General features: G+C 40.9%; 1 protein-coding gene across 1 annotated transcript; it reads right to left on the reverse strand.

Annotated features, from left to right (window-relative positions):
• Window positions 1-718: 718 nt before the first annotated feature.
• On the reverse strand, window positions 719-2,547 carry LOC111918175 (uncharacterized). The gene is made up of 3 exons (XM_023913834.1): window positions 2,055-2,547; window positions 1,044-1,803; window positions 719-950 (listed from the first exon to the last, which is right to left on the reverse strand). The coding sequence occupies exons 1-3, from the start codon at window positions 2,545-2,547 to the stop codon at window positions 719-721; spliced, it is 1,485 nt and encodes a 494-aa protein (XP_023769602.1).
• Window positions 2,548-16,379: the final 13,832 nt, after the last annotated feature.

The following is a 16,379-nucleotide window of genomic DNA, read 5'->3' on the forward strand; positions in this document are numbered from 1 at the left end:
ATTTTCACCCCTAACAAACATCACTGTATGAAATTGGGGGTCGATTTTACCGTTGACCATCACGTTTACATTGCCAATTTTCCTAATTGGTTTGATCGTTGGTCGCTTGTGAATAGCAGATGCGATATCTTGATCCATTTTCGCTACTTCATGAATGTAGCAAACAAGCATTCGCTTGATGTGGTCAATAATCGACTGATACTCTTGACGATTGGACAACAGAATGTTGTTGAGGAGTATCCAGTCGTGAGGGTTAATGTTCGGTAGATCAGCAAGGGAAAAATTATGAACCGAGCCTTTAGAGCCTCGGGTCACTTTAAATTTCACATTGACAAATTTACCGGCTGAATAAGGCTGAATAAGGTCAAGTACTGTGGCTGAGCGAATTCCAGATAAAACTCCAACAGATCCTGATCCACCTTCGGGTCCGGAAAGGGAATAACAGCAGTTGAGTTAAAGCAATGAAAGATAAATGCCTTTCGAGTGATTGGCTTATCAAATTGAGCGTCCTTCAAGTTTTCAAGGCCGAACGACATAACAGGTTCGAGCCAATGTGTACTCGTTTCATCTATAGCCTCTCTCTGGAGCTAATCAATGGTCCATTCTGGAAAATGGACTTCTTTTTCTCCAAGATATCTTTTTCTTTTAGCTTTTTCTCAAGCTCAAATGTTTCCTTCTCAATCTTTTTCTCAAGCTCCTTATCAGTAGTCTTGATTTTCTAGAAAGGCTTAGAGGGATTTTCACCCAAGATATCTTCAAAATCATTATCATCTTCATCATCTTCTCTAATCTTCTTCTTCTTCTTATCCCTTTTGCTGCCCGAAGCTACATTATCCTTCGGTGCAGCTGTTGATTTGGGTTCGGGATGAGGTTGAGTATTAACCATTTCATTTTCCTTTTCTCCCCCTTGTTTCGGCTGGACAGGAGTCACCGAAACACCCTCTATCTGACTAAGAATATCCAACGCAGGTCAGAGTTTTTCAGCTAAATGGCGTCTGATGGATATAGTCAGAATAGAGTCATGGGCGTCAAGAAGATGTAACATAATGGAATGAACGTCACCCACGGAGCTTCTAATTACTTCTCTTTTTGACTTTAAATCATTAAGCTCAGTTGTCGCAGAACGAAGCTTAAGATTTTGAATTTTGAGCTGAGAAGTACGTTTGTCAAGCTCATCCATAATTTGATTTTCAACAGCCAGTTCGGCTTCCAGCTGAGTCAGACGGTCATTTACATTATTATGAAGATTTTCATTGGCAGCTTCAATGCCCTTTCGAGCGACTTCAAGATTAGTCCTTTCGGTTTCAAGAAAACGCTGGAGATTATCAACCGAAGCATTCACAGTCTGAGAGTTCTTTTGAGCGGCAAGTTGCAAAGAATCTAGGAATAGTTGAGCCTCAAAAATTAGTTTTTCGACTTTTGCGGTCGCATCTTTGCATTCTTTCCTAGAGGTCTCAACAGCAAGCGAAGCCTTCTGACATTGAGATGTAGAGGCATCGATAGCCTTTGATGCGGCAGAGAGAGAGGCATCATGCTCTTGAACAACAAAAGAGAACAAGGCTTTGAGAGCAGCTTCGGAGTAAGCACCAGTTGATGTGGAAGAAAGTAGTTGATCGAGTTTGTCAGTAATCGTCTTTAGATGGCGCTTGGTAACAGGAGCATCGTCATAATCATCACTTTGAACACGATAGGGACTGATGTAAGTGGAATCAAACTCCAAGTCATCACCTCCAAGAACAGTGTTGGTTTCAGTGGATTGGGTAGGAGATGGTGGTGTTGTGGTAACTGGAGGTTCGATAGTGACTGGGGGTTCGGGTGGTGAAGAACGAGCCCCCGTATTAGATACGTTGGTTCAAACTCCAGTAGTGGTGGTAGTAGTAGCCTCAATAAATATTGGTGCAGAAATGGGAATGGTAGAGGATGGTTGTGATGTCATGACAGGAAAATCGGAGGGATGGAGCCAGGTACAAAAACAAGTGGAGTAGAAGGTGTTTGGGACCGAACAGGTACCTGTGGTGTAGGCGAGTGAGGCGGTGTATCACCACGAATCGAACCTTCATCCTTGGAGCTTTCGCTGTCAGATTCACTGGGAGGAATTGTTGGCTGATTAGGAGGCACATACTCAGAATCAGAGTTACTTGAGGATTGAAGAATTAGCCGACGAGCAGGTTTCTTGGCTTTCTTCGGCTTAGGTTGAGTCGGTGCTGCCTTTTCCGACTTTCGCTTCCTAGGGGTTTGAACTTTTGAGACTTGGCCCCCTTTGTCCCCCTTTTTCACTTCTGGCTTTTTGCCTCTTTTGGCAGGTTTGTCTGCATCTTCAATTGATTTTACCATGTCGGCAGTGAGTTCCCTTGGACCAGAGGAGGGAAGCTTCTTGTATTCCTGAATAATCTTGCTCGAAGGAGGCACAAAGGCATACATTGACTCAGGAATGGCACCAACAAACACAAATTTTGAAGGATGAGTCACAATGATGTTGGTAGTGTGAAACGTAGCAATGGAAGAAAGCATGGAGTCGGCCATAATAGGAACATGAAAACGATCCATTATCCACTGAGTGATAACAGTCCAAAAGCGAGCATAGGAGATTTCGGTGTGGCTAGAAGAAGAGGATAAATTCTGAATAAGTTGGAGCCATAAAACCATTCCATAATCCAGATTAAGACCGTGGTACACACCATAAAGTAGATTCATAAAGGACTTACGCACCGTCGGAACCAGCACTTCGTTCAGAAAGCCCTTTGAAGAGTAGAGTGAAGAGGCCATTCCATGGAGGAGGAAGGCAGGACTTCCTGAACTTTTTCACAGTGGTTAGGGTTTCAGTATAACCCATGTTGTAAAACATTGAGAAGAGTTGACTTGTGGCAATAGAATCGGGATTAGCCATGGAGTCTTCATATACAAGCCCTAGAAGAGAGCAAAAACGATTCTTGGAGATTGAAGCTTTTTGGTTAAGAATATCGAAGAAAATTTTATCTGCCCCTTTTTCATACGTTGCAGTGGAGTAGATTTGAGAGAGACAGGACATTGGAACAACTTCGACTGTGGTTAGGGCTTTGGCTAGTGGGTAATATTTCAGACATTCCACCACTTGATACATGTACGTATCGTAGAGGAAAGGTGAGAGATCGATCAACATGTTTTGATTAGGTTTGATTGCAAGAAGAGTGGAGCGAGCAGTAGTTTCTTGAACTGAGGATGATTCTACCATTGACGAAGCTTGTCGAGGAAGAAGATGAACAGTGATAAATTGATCGCCTACTTTTCCTCTAGTGAATAGAAGTGTGGTAAGGAACATTCACACTGAAATTAGCCCTTATATATGATCATGGAGAGAGAAAATTCATAAGTGATGATTGCTGAAATCTTGGAAACAACTGCTGAAAAGGTGTGATTTTGACAGCTTGCAACCCCGATAAAGTAGAGATGACGCATGCTGACCAATTCAAATTCTAGCGCCTTCAAAACTTATCCATCATTCAAATCATCAAACGTTTAAACTTCCTACTGAGTCATCAGATGAATCTTCAATAAAATTGTGATTTCCATAATAGCTCAAAAACGTTACACCAAACCATCGCTTTTAATTTCGAAACCATCTGCAGTAACTTGTTAAGAACTGAACAAGACCTCTTTGAGAATATAGAATGTGTGTGCGTAAGGGTGTAAATGAGAAAGAAATAAAGAAAACTTTTTGTGGGAACTTGTGATGCCTGTTAAGACATAAAGCAATTGATCCCTGGCATAAATCTCTTCCTTCAAAGTCAAGAGAGACTTCAAAGTGCTTGTGTGGCTTCCCGTTAAATAACGATCAAGTACTTGTTAAGAAGCATTGAAAGGCATCTTTTTAATTAAAGCTATAAAGGGTGGCTTTCGCTTCAATTCATGATTTCGGTACTTGATATAAGACCGAAACAGAACGATGTACTTGTGAGACCAGCGTGGCCTGTTAAACAAGTAGGTAGGAAACATATCCAACAACTTGTTGACAAATTTTGACAGGAAATCTCAAAAAAAAAAATTAAAACCTGGATCCTTTTGGAAGAAAGAGTCTTGGTGTAAAACAATTTCATAAAGATCTCGCAAAAAGAAAAGTGGACATTTCCTAAGGTGACAAATAATAGCTAGAACTTTGAAGAGTTCACCGTTAATTCATTATGGGAGCTGGATTATGCATTTCACTTAATTCATAGTGACCCGAAGCTAAGATCATTAACACAGATTTCTGTGTAACCATAAACCTCAGTGGTAAGTACTGAGAGTCTCAAGGGTTACATTAGTGAGATGAAGTGTAATGAAGTAAAATGATATAGGTGGTGTAAGAAGCGAATGTACCTCTGCTATAAAAGAAGGACCAAGCAAAAAACTCTAAACTCAATATGAGAAGAGTAAGGTAGCTCATGATTAGAGTAAATGTAACAGCCTAGTTTGGGAAAACATGATTTCTATATATCACATTATTAAGGCTTCACTCAAAATATGTAGAGGCTTTGGTCAACATGCAACAGCATGCATCTAGGGACACTTAACTAATTCATAGAAAAGAATTTATACCTGCTTGAGCTTCACCATTGAGAGTAGAATTTATACAAAGAAAAGCATGAGAAAAATGAAATAAAAGGGAAGATATTTTCGTATTTTGTGGAAAATTTAATAAAACAAAAAAGAAAAATATTTCTGGATTTTATGAAAAGAATAAAAAAAATGAAAAGAAAAACATAAAAATGAGTATGGAGAAGAGTATAAAAAAGAGTACAATAAAAATCCCTTTTAATGAAAAAGAAGCGAACGATTTTAGAAGGACCGAACCCGAAATAGACCGAGCGTTCGCTCTATTTCGCTTCTTACCTTTAGTGAAGCGAAGGCGATTTTGGTACTGATTCTGCTTCAATCATTCCAAGGCCTTGTAAGATCTTGTTAAAACTTGCTTCAGGTAAAGCCTTAGTGAATATATCTGCTAGTTGATTAGTGGTTCTACCGAAATGAATTTCTACGTTACCATCTTTCACATGATCTTTGATGAAGTGATACCGCAGTGCTATGTGCTTTGTCTTCGAGTGTTGCACTGGGTTATGACAAATCCTAATTGCACTTTCAGAGTCACAATATAGTGGGACTTTCTTCATGTTCAGCCCATAGTCCCTAAGCTGACTCTGTATCCAAACAACCTGAGATGTGCATCAGCCGGTGGCTATGTATTCAGCTTCAGCCGTGGAGAGAGAAACACAGGTTTGTTTCTTTGATTGCTAGCTAACCAATTTACCATCAAGAAATTGGCATCCTCCAGTAGTGCTTTTACGATCCAATCCACAACCACCTAATTCAGCATCTGAGAATGTTTGGACAAAGAAACCTAAGTTTATTGGATACCATAGACCTAAAGAGGAAGTTCGCTTCAGATAGCGAAAGATGTTTTTCACGGCTAGCATGTAAAGTTCACGTGGGTTAGCTTGGAATCGAGCACAATAGCAGACTGAGAACATGATGTCTGGCCTGCTGGCTGTGAGATACATCAGTGACCCAATCATCTGACGATAAAGCATCATGTCAGCAACTGGCTTTTCCAAAGATGGTGTAAGCCTAGTCCTAAAAGCCATAGGAACTTTCACTTTGGAGTCTCCCATCATGCCAAACTTGGCAAGCAATGTCTTCGTATATGCCTCCTGATTGATAAAAATGTCTTCGGGTCCCTGTCTAATATTTAAGCCAAGGAAAAAGTTAACTGGACCCATTGAGCTCATCTGAAATTTAGTTTCCATCAACTTCCTGAATTCAGCTATTAAGTTGGGATTCGTGGAGCCAAAGATGATGTCATCAACATAAATTTGAACTATTATAAGGCGGTTACCCTCACTCTTACGAAAGAGGGTTGGGTCAACCGAACCTTGTTTAAATTTGGACATTTTAAGAATCGAGTGAGAGTTTCATACCATGCTTTGGGAGCCTACTTCAGGCCATATACTGCTTTGTCTAGAATGTAGCAGTGATCTGGATGCTTCTCATTCACGAAGCCTAGTGGTTGCTCAATGTACATAGTTTCTTCAAGTTCTCCGTTGAGAAAGGCACACTTTATCTCCATTTGATAGACTTCAAAGTTTTTGTGTGCAACATAAGCTAGAAAGATTCGAACCAACTCTAATATTGCAACTGGAGCGCAGGTCTCTTCATAATCTATACCTTCCTCTTGGCAGTATCCTTTTACGACCAACCGGGCCTTGTTACGAATCACATTCCCCTCCTTATCCATCTTGTTTCTGAATACACATTTGAGATCGACAACCGAAGTATCCTTTGGAGTTGGAATTAGACACCATATTTTGTTTCTTTCAAACTCGTTCAGCTCGTCTTGCATGGCTTGAACCCAATCAAAATGGTCAAGAGCTGAATTCACGGTCTTCGGTTCAACTTTGGAGACAAAAGAGTTGAACTTGCAAAATAAGAGAATAGTGCAACTTGTTTCGCTTTGATCTGTGATCAAGTTAATATGTTTTCTGAAGATTCCCCAATGATTTTACTTTGAGGATGGTCTTTGGTCCATTTAATGAGAGGAGTATAATTTGGATCACAAGAGGGATCCAGTTCTGCATTGACTTCTTCTTCCAATTCTGATTGTGTATCATCATCATTAACATTTGTATTCTCCCCCTCAAATGATGACACTATTTCAATTTCTGGATCAGAACGTTCCCTTCGTTTGGACTTTCGGTTATGCTAGATGATTGCGACGATGAATTCTCCCCTTGAAATGAAGAAGCTTGATCATTTAGTAGAGACGAACCCTCCCCCTAGATAGAAGAACAGTCACTAGAAGGTTCGCTAGAGTCAGGCCTTTCACTTGCCTTTGGTTGTTCGGCTGCCATCTTCTGTGTAGCATTGTCAATAATTTGCTTCAAACTGTCGACTTTGTTATCTTCAGCCTTGGATTCAGAATCGATAGCCTTTTCAGGTTCATGAAAGAGAAGCATATATTGCTCAAAAAGATTTGAGATAGGCACAATTACTTGACTATACTTTGGAAAGATTTCCTACATTGCACCTTCAGGTGTCTTCAACTTCTTGACATAACTGTCATCAAAAGTGACATAGTATGTCTCTTCAATCTTCTTTGAGCATTTATTCAGAACTCTATATGCCTTAGAGTGCAAGGAGTAGCCCAAAAAGATCCCTTCATCGGCCTTAGCATCAAACTTGTTTCGATTATCCTTTGAGTTGAAGAAAAAGCATATTGAACCGAACACGTGAAAGAACTTCACATTAGGCTTGCGGTTGTTCAAGATCTCGTAAGGAGTGATAGAGAGTCGCTTGTTTAGATATGATCTATTATGAGTGTAAGATGCAGCAGCAATAGCATCAGCCCAGAAATTTGAAGGCAAGGAAGCGAAGCGTAGCATAGTTCGAGCCGCTTCGCACAGAGATCGGTTTCTCCTTTCGACGATTCCATTCTGCTGTGGAGTATATGGAGCAGAGAAATTGTGAGTTGCTCCCTTCTCCGCTAGAAAATTTTCTAAATCCTTGTTCTTGAATTCCAAGCCATTGTCGCTTCTTACGTTACGAACCACTTTTCTCAGTTGAACCTCTACTTGCTTTATGAAGAGCTTTAGCTTAGGAGTTGCCTCTGATTTTTGCTTCAAGAAAAATACCCATGTGAAGCGAGAGAAGTCGTCTACTATGACAAGAATTTACTTGTTCCCACCAATGCTTTCAATAGAGGAGGGACCACATAGATCGATATGTAACGGCTCCAATGGTTCTATCACCTTTGTGTTGATAATAGAAGGATGACTTTGTCGACTTTGCTTTCCCATTTCACAAGCTGCACATAGATGTTCTTTGTCGAATTTGAGAAATGGAAGACCTCTAACATGATCTCCTAGTACCAGCTTGTTGATATCTTTGAAATTGAGATGAGAGAGTCTTCGATGCCATAACTAGCTTTCATCTGAGTGTGCCTTCGTTAGCAAGCAAACTGCTGGTTTCCCTCAAATTAGATTGAGATTTAAAGGGTACATTTCTCCCTTTCGCTTCAAATTCAGCAGTATCTTATTTGACTTCTTTTCGACAATCTATGAGCCTTCATCATCAAAGGAGACCTTCAGTCCGGTCCCAACTACTAGCTATGATACACTGATGAGGTTGTGCTGCAATCCTTCAACGTATGCGACCTTTCTGATTGAGAAGTCACCATCCGTAATCATTCCATTGCTTTTGATAGTTCCAAATGAATTGTTGTCGTATTTCACTATTCCACCATCCTTGAGAGACCGAAACTCCCTCAGTTCTTCCCTTCGTCCTGTCATATGATGCGAGTAGCCACTATCAATGTACCATTCTTTGTCAAACTTCTCATCACGTATAACCTGCAAAATATCAAGCAGATTTAGGAACCCAAAGTTTCTTGGGTCCTTGTGAGCCTTTTTGACGTCTGCATGCTTTTGGATCTCTTTTGGGCATTTTTTGTCTTCTGGAAAGAGCTTTCCTTTCCCCTTTGAATCTTTTGAAGAATAAGAATTAGAATGAGAATGAGAAGAATAAGTTTTAGAAGCAATATTAGATCGTCGATTATTGCTCTTCCTTGGTTGAGAACGGGAACATTCTTCCCTTCGGTTCTTTTGATTGAACCTGGTACTGAACCCATCCTTTCGGCTGCTATTATGTTGAGGACCGAAACCTTTCTTTCGGTTGCTTAACTGCTGAGGACCAAAGCCCTCCTTTCGGTTGTTTTCATGCCGAGGACCGAAACCTTCCTTTCGGTTACTTTCATGCTGAGGACCGAAACCCTCCTTTCGGTTGCTATAATGACGAGGACCGAAACCTTCCTTTCGGTTGCTTCTTGGTTCTCCTCGTGACTTATGTGTCTTTTCATACCTTACGTAATGAGGATTCTGAGATCGCCAAAACTGTTTTCTTTCTGAGAGATTCTTCTTGTATCTCAGATTATGTTGGTGTTTTCGTTCTGCCACATGTTTTGGATTTTTATGAATATTGGCCTTTTTTTCGGTACTTGAGCATGGCTTTCGCTCTTTGACGAACACATTTCACTGGACATTATCACTGGTTCGCCCGAAGATGTTTTGGTACCACTTATGCTTGGTACATCATATCTTGTAGGTTCATTAAGTGGTTCTGGCACATACCTACCCTTCACTCTCCATGAGGTTGTCTGAGATAGGCCTTTTGTTTCATCAGTATTATCTATTGGTGCTGACCAGAAGAACTCTTCACATCCATTTGCATTATCTTCTTCTACCATTGCTGTCAGTTTTGCTATTTGTTGAGGTGTGACTCCCTGAACTGTGTAGACTTGGTTTGGAGTGGTTTGAACCTTTTGATATACAACAGCTTTTTCCTTGAGGATTTTGGTTTTGTCTGTCGATGAGCGAGCAAACTTAATGGAGTTTTCAGAGATCATATTTTTATTACGTTCGAGTTCGCTTTTGACAAATTCAGAACAGTCCACCATGCCCTCTACAGAGATTTCACTCATGCCATCATCCTCATTAAGTTCAGATGCATTTTCAACATCAATTTTATTTTCTGAACTTAATTTGGCATTCAACGAGTTAAATTTCTGTACAATTTCGGTTCTTAGTTTCAATTTATCATTTTCTTCTAACAGATTTTTGAGCATGTCCTTATGGTCTTTTGACTTTATGTAGGACTCTATTTTGTCAAGACCAATTTTGTAGGCATGAGAGATTTCATCAGAAGATACAACATTTTCACAGTTGTAAGCTTTGGCATCGATTTCATCCTCTTTCAACTCAAGGAAGGGTAAAATCATGTGATGTACCTTCTTTCCTATTTCACAATCGAGATGTAACTGAGTGATATTAAAATATAGTCTTTTCACAATCAAACAAAAAACATTTCGTTGTTTTAAAAGCTTAAGATTGTCTCGTTGCAAATAGATTGACTCATCCCTAGACCTAATTAATTCTTTCTCCTTCTGATCAATCCAGATCCTCCTTTCCTCACTCTTCGACGATATCCTGCTAATTTGATCAGTCAGGTTAGAGTTTGTGACATGAGTTTGGGTAAGACTACTACTTAAACTAGAAAATTTAGATTTTAAGCTATTCAGTTCCTTTTCATAGTTAGTAATAGGAGTTTTCAGAGAAGTTAGAATATTTTGTACCTTCTTGATCAACTCATCAAATTCGTTGATCTGTGTACTGACAGGTTTCGGAACGAAACACATGTCCTCTCGCTCCTTCTCATCTTCCACCCCACCATTTGTTGTGTATCGTCGCATCTGTGATACACCTTCCGTCACCATCAAACATCTTCCCTCAACCTTTTCTTCTTTCACCAGCAGAACCTTGCCATGAGTGGGTTTCCTCACTTCTTCGTCTTCTGAATCTGTGGACTACACCTGCACTGCACCATATTCATCATTATCACCTGTATCCTATACAATAAAAGCATTCACGGTGTTATTGTTAGCTGCTGATTTCTTTTTCTTGATTTCCTCCAATCATCTCAGGAGGTTCACTTCCTCATCGTCTTCATCAATTATTTCATTCTTTTTCTTCAGCATGCAGTCTTTGGAAAAGTGATTCTTGCCTCCATAAAGATGGCAATTAAAACCTGAGTCACCACCAATCTTCGTCTCCTTCTTGGATTCTTCAGGCTTTGAACCCATCTTCGGTTCCTCCTTCACTTTTTCGGAACTATAACTTCCCTGCCAGTTTTGGTTCTAGTTAGCTGGGAACTTTCTTTTGATAAACTTTCTTGGATTGGAAACAATCAGGGCATACTCTTCACCAGTTAGTTCATAGTCAGTAAGATCCAATTCTTCTTCTTCTTCAACATAACCTTTTCCTTTTGAAATAAGAGCAAACGACCCCAAACTTGAAACCACGTTCGTTACCTTTGACACCGCACTTTCATGGGACTTCAGAATTCCCACCAGTTTCGCCAGAGAGTATGATTTGAACTGTTTGTGTGCCTTCGCTGTGGAGACAACTGCCATCCATTCAGGTCTAAGACCGTTCATGAAGGTAACCTTATGCTCAATAAACTTCCTTTCGATCCCATGCTTTATCATCTTACTGAAAAGATGATTACACCGATCAAAGGCCTAAATGAGTTTCTCTTCGGGCTTCTGCTTGAAATCACCAAATTCAGAAAGCAGCAAGGTTTGAATCGAATGTTCCGGATCTTCATTAGTAGAGTACAATTCCTTTAAACTATCCCATATTTCTTTTGTTGTAGCACATGAACTCACCAATCGAAATGTATCTGATTGTAAAGCAAACCTAATCATTCTTAAGGCTTTAATGTTGCACTGAAACTTTTCTTTCTCGTCTTGAGGAATGTCTTTCACATCATCCACGAGTTGATTGTACTCCTTTTGAGTTTTGACAATCTTTGAAGTGATTGAGTGAGCAAATGGACCAACTGTGATTGCTTCCCAGATCAAGTACCCATTATCCTCTGAGCCGATTACATAATCTTTGAAGTGGTGCGTCCAAACTTCATAATCCTGAGTGTATAAGATTAGAATCCTTGTTGTTAATCCAATATTATTGGAGATGTTGATTGGATTGGTTTACGAATCATCCACAGACATTGTGATGACGTTTGATCGATAACCTGTTTAAGATCAGACTTGTAATTTATCGTTAGAGTGAGATCGACAATTAATGAGATATGCCAATTTGGAATGACGGCTCAATTAATATCAATCAATGCGGAAAAACCCTAATACTTTCTTCAACAGAAGAAATGTGTATAAATTACACAGCCTCCTGCTCTGATACCAATTGATGAGAATAAATCTCTAGATCGTTTAGATCTTTCACATGTATATAGATAAAGAACAAACAATTCAATCATAATATGATTAAGAACACAATATGGAATCAATATGAAGCTTATGATTCAAATCTAGTCACGCCTCAGTAGAGCTAGATAAAGAACTTCCACTGTAGAGGCGAGTTAGGGTTTACAATACTTTGATAAGAAAATAATTAAAAGTGTTACCTACTATAGATGCATGCATGCACCTTAAACAATAAAACCCTAGAATAAAATAATGCACGGTTGGACAGGCCCAAACCAACTACAAAACTAGGCTAAGGACTGAGCCTATGTCGCAACACTATACAGCCCAACACGAGCAATGGCGAGAGTTCATTTCATTGGAGATCTATTAGTATGTTTCGAAGATAGTGGATGAGCACTTGAGCGCATTCCGTGTGTAGATTATGGATATCATGGGAGCTCGCAAACTGACTTTCTGGGACTTTCGTGCTTGTCGAGCTCCTATGTTCCATGGGGAGAGGGACCCCATTGTCAGTAGGAGGTGGTTAGCAGATATGGCTAACACGTTCAGGACGAGTTTCTGCCCCGAGGAGGCGAAGTTCAGATATGTTTTCTTCTTGTCGAAGGATCGGGAACATGATTGGTGGGAGGAGATCAGCTGTGAGTTGGGTGATGATGCAGTCGATGTTATGTCATTGGATGACTTCTCGACTAGGTTCCAAGATGAGTTTGCACCGATGATTGAGCTGCTACAGTTGGCACAAGAGTTCCTGGATCTCCGCCAGACTACTGAGATGGTGGCAGAGATCACTGTCATGTTTCGGGAGAGGGATTTATTGGCACTGTAGTATTTAGCAGACAAAGAGATGAAGAAAGTAAGGTACCACGATATGCTACGGGATGACATTAGGAAATTTCTGAGTATTTTAGGGTGCTAGACCCTGAATGATATTACCTCTAGAGCCCGAGAGTAGGAGATTAATTTGGATCACATTGAGGAGAGGGGGTCAAATCAGGTGCACACTTTGGAGGGTCCCGGGAAGAGAACCAAGACTTCTTACTAGCATTCGAGAGGCCAGCAGGACCGGAGTAAGTGCAGCACGTGCGGGAAACTGCACGATGAGGCTTGTCGTTCCATGGGTCTGGGCTACTACAAGTGTGGTCGGGTTGGCCACGTCAGCAAGGATTGTCCTCAGGAAGCAAGTCTGTTATGCTTTCACTATGATTGGGTGGGCCACAAGAAGGCCGACTGTCCGACATTGAGGGCTAGAGCAGTGAGCGCGCCTGCTCCGGCTACTTTGAGGATCATCGATGGATGAGAAGGTAGCGCAGGAGCCCCATCAGAGAGGAGTTGAGTTCTGCAAGTATGTATCTGTTGCCTTCTTTTAGGTTATTTATATATGTGTTTATGGTTGTTGGAATCTTGCATCAGTTTGGATAAGCATGCATCCGATTCATTTCTTTTCCCATGCATGAGTAATATCTTCAAATATTGTTATCTGTCATTTGCATACCATGAAGTACTAAGTGGTTAGTGAAAGGAAATTCCCCATTTATCTGGTTGGGAGTGCTCAAGGTTATTTTAGGTTAGGGTCGAGATCGGTTTAGGGGCTTTGTGTGAAGGTCTGCTGTCAGGGTCCGCAGAATGGTTATTCGACACCATCAAGATTAGCAGGTCGTAGTAGTTGTCCATAGAGTGGTTGTGGGAAACGCCAAGGCAAGTGGCTTTGCTGAGGCATTGGTTGGAGCATTCGTCTTTTGGTCTTAAATATTTTGAGTGTGGTATCATTTCAAGCATCAGGGGTTATCGGAATGCTGCGATTCAGAAAGTGTTCATCTAGTCTTCATAGGTTGTATGGTCTTTTAACTTCGGCTAGTAATGGATCACTAGCATTAGTAAGCATCGGTCGTCAGCAGATCGATCATTGGAAAGGTTGGAAGGATCAAAATCCTTCCATTGCTCTTGTGTCGTGGAGACTTAGTCGGATCGAAGTAAGGGGTAAACCGTTCAGGTACCCAGGACAGAGGCAAGTGTGAAAATTAGGATGAGCTCGTATCTCCATTAGGAAAGGAAATGTGGCCCAAGTGGCTGTCTGAATGGAGGATAGTGGGAACTAGAAGTTCAGGAAACTTCCTGACTTTGGGACAACATATGATTGATGTGTTGTAGACTTTGGGGAACGTGGTTGAGGATCCTAGTTAGGACATGAGTTGAGTGTGGGATGTTAGACTGTTTGTGTACTCGACTTTGGGTGTGTTTTGATTGGTAATCAGCAGTAAGACCATGGTCAGCAGTTGAGTTAGCATGAGAAGTGATGTAAGATTGCAGGATAGTCGTAGCATTCACTCGTTAGTAGGTAGTGTACAAGTGTTGTAAGACTGCAGGGTGGCCTGTAGAATTCACTAGTTAGTAGGTAGTGGGGAAGTGTTGTAAGACTGCGGGGTGGCCCGTAGCATTCACTAGTTAGAAGATAGAGTAGAAGTGTTGTAGGACTGTGGAGTGGGCCATACCATTCACTAGTTGGCAGATAGAGCAGAGGTGTTGTAAGACTGAGGGGTGGCCCGTAGCACTCACTAGTTGGCAGATAAAGTAGAAATATTGTGAGACTGCGGGGGGTGATCGTAGCATTCGTTAGTTAGTCTTTAGTATAGTGGTATAGTAAGACTGCGAGGGTGGCCCATAGCATTCACTAGTGTTCAGTTAGTATGGGAGTGTTGTAAGACGGCGGGGTGGCCTGTAGCATTCATCGGTCCCTATTCGACAGTGAGAATGTAACAGATCGGAGATATACTCACAGATTGCTTCAAATGACTTTGGCCAGGGCGGGCCACCCACACGAATGTAAGTAGGCCACAGTATGATCGGATTCGGGAAATGGTAGGTCGATGGAGACCAGGCGTGATGTAAGACTACAGTGGTTCTAGTAGCATTCACTTGTTGTATTAGATTCGGTGGCGACAGGTAGTCGGACTGTTATGATCGGGAAGATCAGAAGGAATAATGGAGCCATGAGTGGCAATATGGTTAGGTCAGATTTCGATAGCAGAAGTTCTCTTTGAAAGTCGCATGGAGCAACTGTGAGGTTTCTCTTTGGCTCGGCAACCGGGTAGGAATCCCGTATTCCGGATAGCGGCAGTGGTTTGGGATTTTGCGTAGAGTAGCTTGTGGACAGGAAGACACAAAGTCACTTGCAATCGGATTAAATAATCTTAAAGTAATTGATTTGACCCTATTGCGCAGCTCTCGTCTGATTCTAACCGTTGCAGGGGATAATCTTTTACTCGAAGGATTATCTGAGCCTCCTGTCAAGTTAAGTGTTCTTTAGTGATATATGGTCAGTGATTCGTCTCTATTGAGATGACAATGTGTTCAGGGATTGGAAGCATTTTATTTGGTGCGAGACTCTATGAGGATGGCTTGCAGGCAATTCGGTGTGAGGGGTCTGACAGGGAGTCAGACCAATGAGACTTAGGTTTCAGATTCCAGATAAGTGGGGTCGGTTTCTATTTGAGAGTTCAGGATTTGTTCTTCATCGGATTCGAGGAACTATTCCGAGGATGGATTTGGCAGATCTGGATAGATCATTGTTGGAAGTGTTATGATTGGTCTGCAACCCGTTGAGCGTTTGGCAGAAGTGGTTTCTATTGGAATAGTGTCTAATGCTGCAACTATATTAGGCAAGTATTTGACCCGGTTGTGCATGGTCCTTTTGGGTTGCCTTCACCATAGCAACTTGATAGGATGATTTATTACGAGAGAGTAAATATTATTAATATATTATGAGAATAATATAATGAATAATATATTTGTTATTTGATTAATATAAGTCATAGAATTAATTAGAATTAATTTGGTGACTTAAAGAGATTAATTAAATAAAGGGGTATAAACTGTCAATTGTTTGATAGTTAAGCTTTAGACTGTAAATCCTTATGGATATGCTAGGGACAGATTCTAGAAGCTAGGATAGCTTCAAAATCGTCCAAGGCTTATCTATGGAAAGGATATGGATAGCCTTAAGAGAAGATTATCTAATTAGGGTTTAGGTTGTAACCCTTAAGGAGTCTACAAGTATAAATAGACCCCATGGCATAAGGAAATCGACACCTCTCCTAAAGTAAGAGAACCCTGGCCGATTTCCTCCCCTCTCCTCTCTCCTAAATCATCTTCCTTGCTATTGGTGTTTGTAAGCCATTAGAGGAGTGACATTTGTGACTCTAGAAGCTCCAAGACCTCAAGATCAACAAGGAACTCAAAGGTATGATTCTAGATCTGTTTCAATGTTGTTATTTAACCTAATTAGTCATTAGAAGTCTTGGATTCAAAGCATGTTTATTAGAAAGCCTAGATCCAAGCATTAGGGTTTTGCATGCGCACATAGGAAAGTTCTTATGGCCAAAACCCATCAGTGGTATCAGAGCCTAGCTTGGTTTTGTTTAAATTGTTGCTTGATTAACTGAAACAAACCTGCAAAATTCGTTTTTTTAGGTTTCTGAGTCACTGACTCGGCGAGTTCCAAGGTGGACTCGGCGAGTAGGCCTGACTCGGCGAGTCCCATTGTGCACTCGGCGAGTCCAGGCGTCAGGAATGGCCAGATTCGGGATTTTTTCAT

Source organism: Lactuca sativa, chromosome 9, assembly GCF_002870075.4.
Source record: "Lactuca sativa cultivar Salinas chromosome 9, Lsat_Salinas_v11, whole genome shotgun sequence".
In the NCBI taxonomy this organism is placed as follows: domain Eukaryota; kingdom Viridiplantae; phylum Streptophyta; class Magnoliopsida; order Asterales; family Asteraceae; genus Lactuca; species Lactuca sativa.

Coding starts and splice junctions, on each gene's coding strand:
- LOC111918175 (XM_023913834.1), bottom strand. CDS start 2,547: ATGGATCGTTTTCATGTTCCTATTATGGCCGACTCCATGCTTTCTTCC. Junction 1,804..2,054: donor CGAAAGCTCCAAGGATGAAG/GTTCGATTCGTG, acceptor CCGAACCCCCAG/TCACTATCGAACCTCCAGTT. Junction 951..1,043: donor GGTGACGTTCATTCCATTAT/GTTACATCTTCT, acceptor GGATATTCTTAG/TCAGATAGAGGGTGTTTCGG.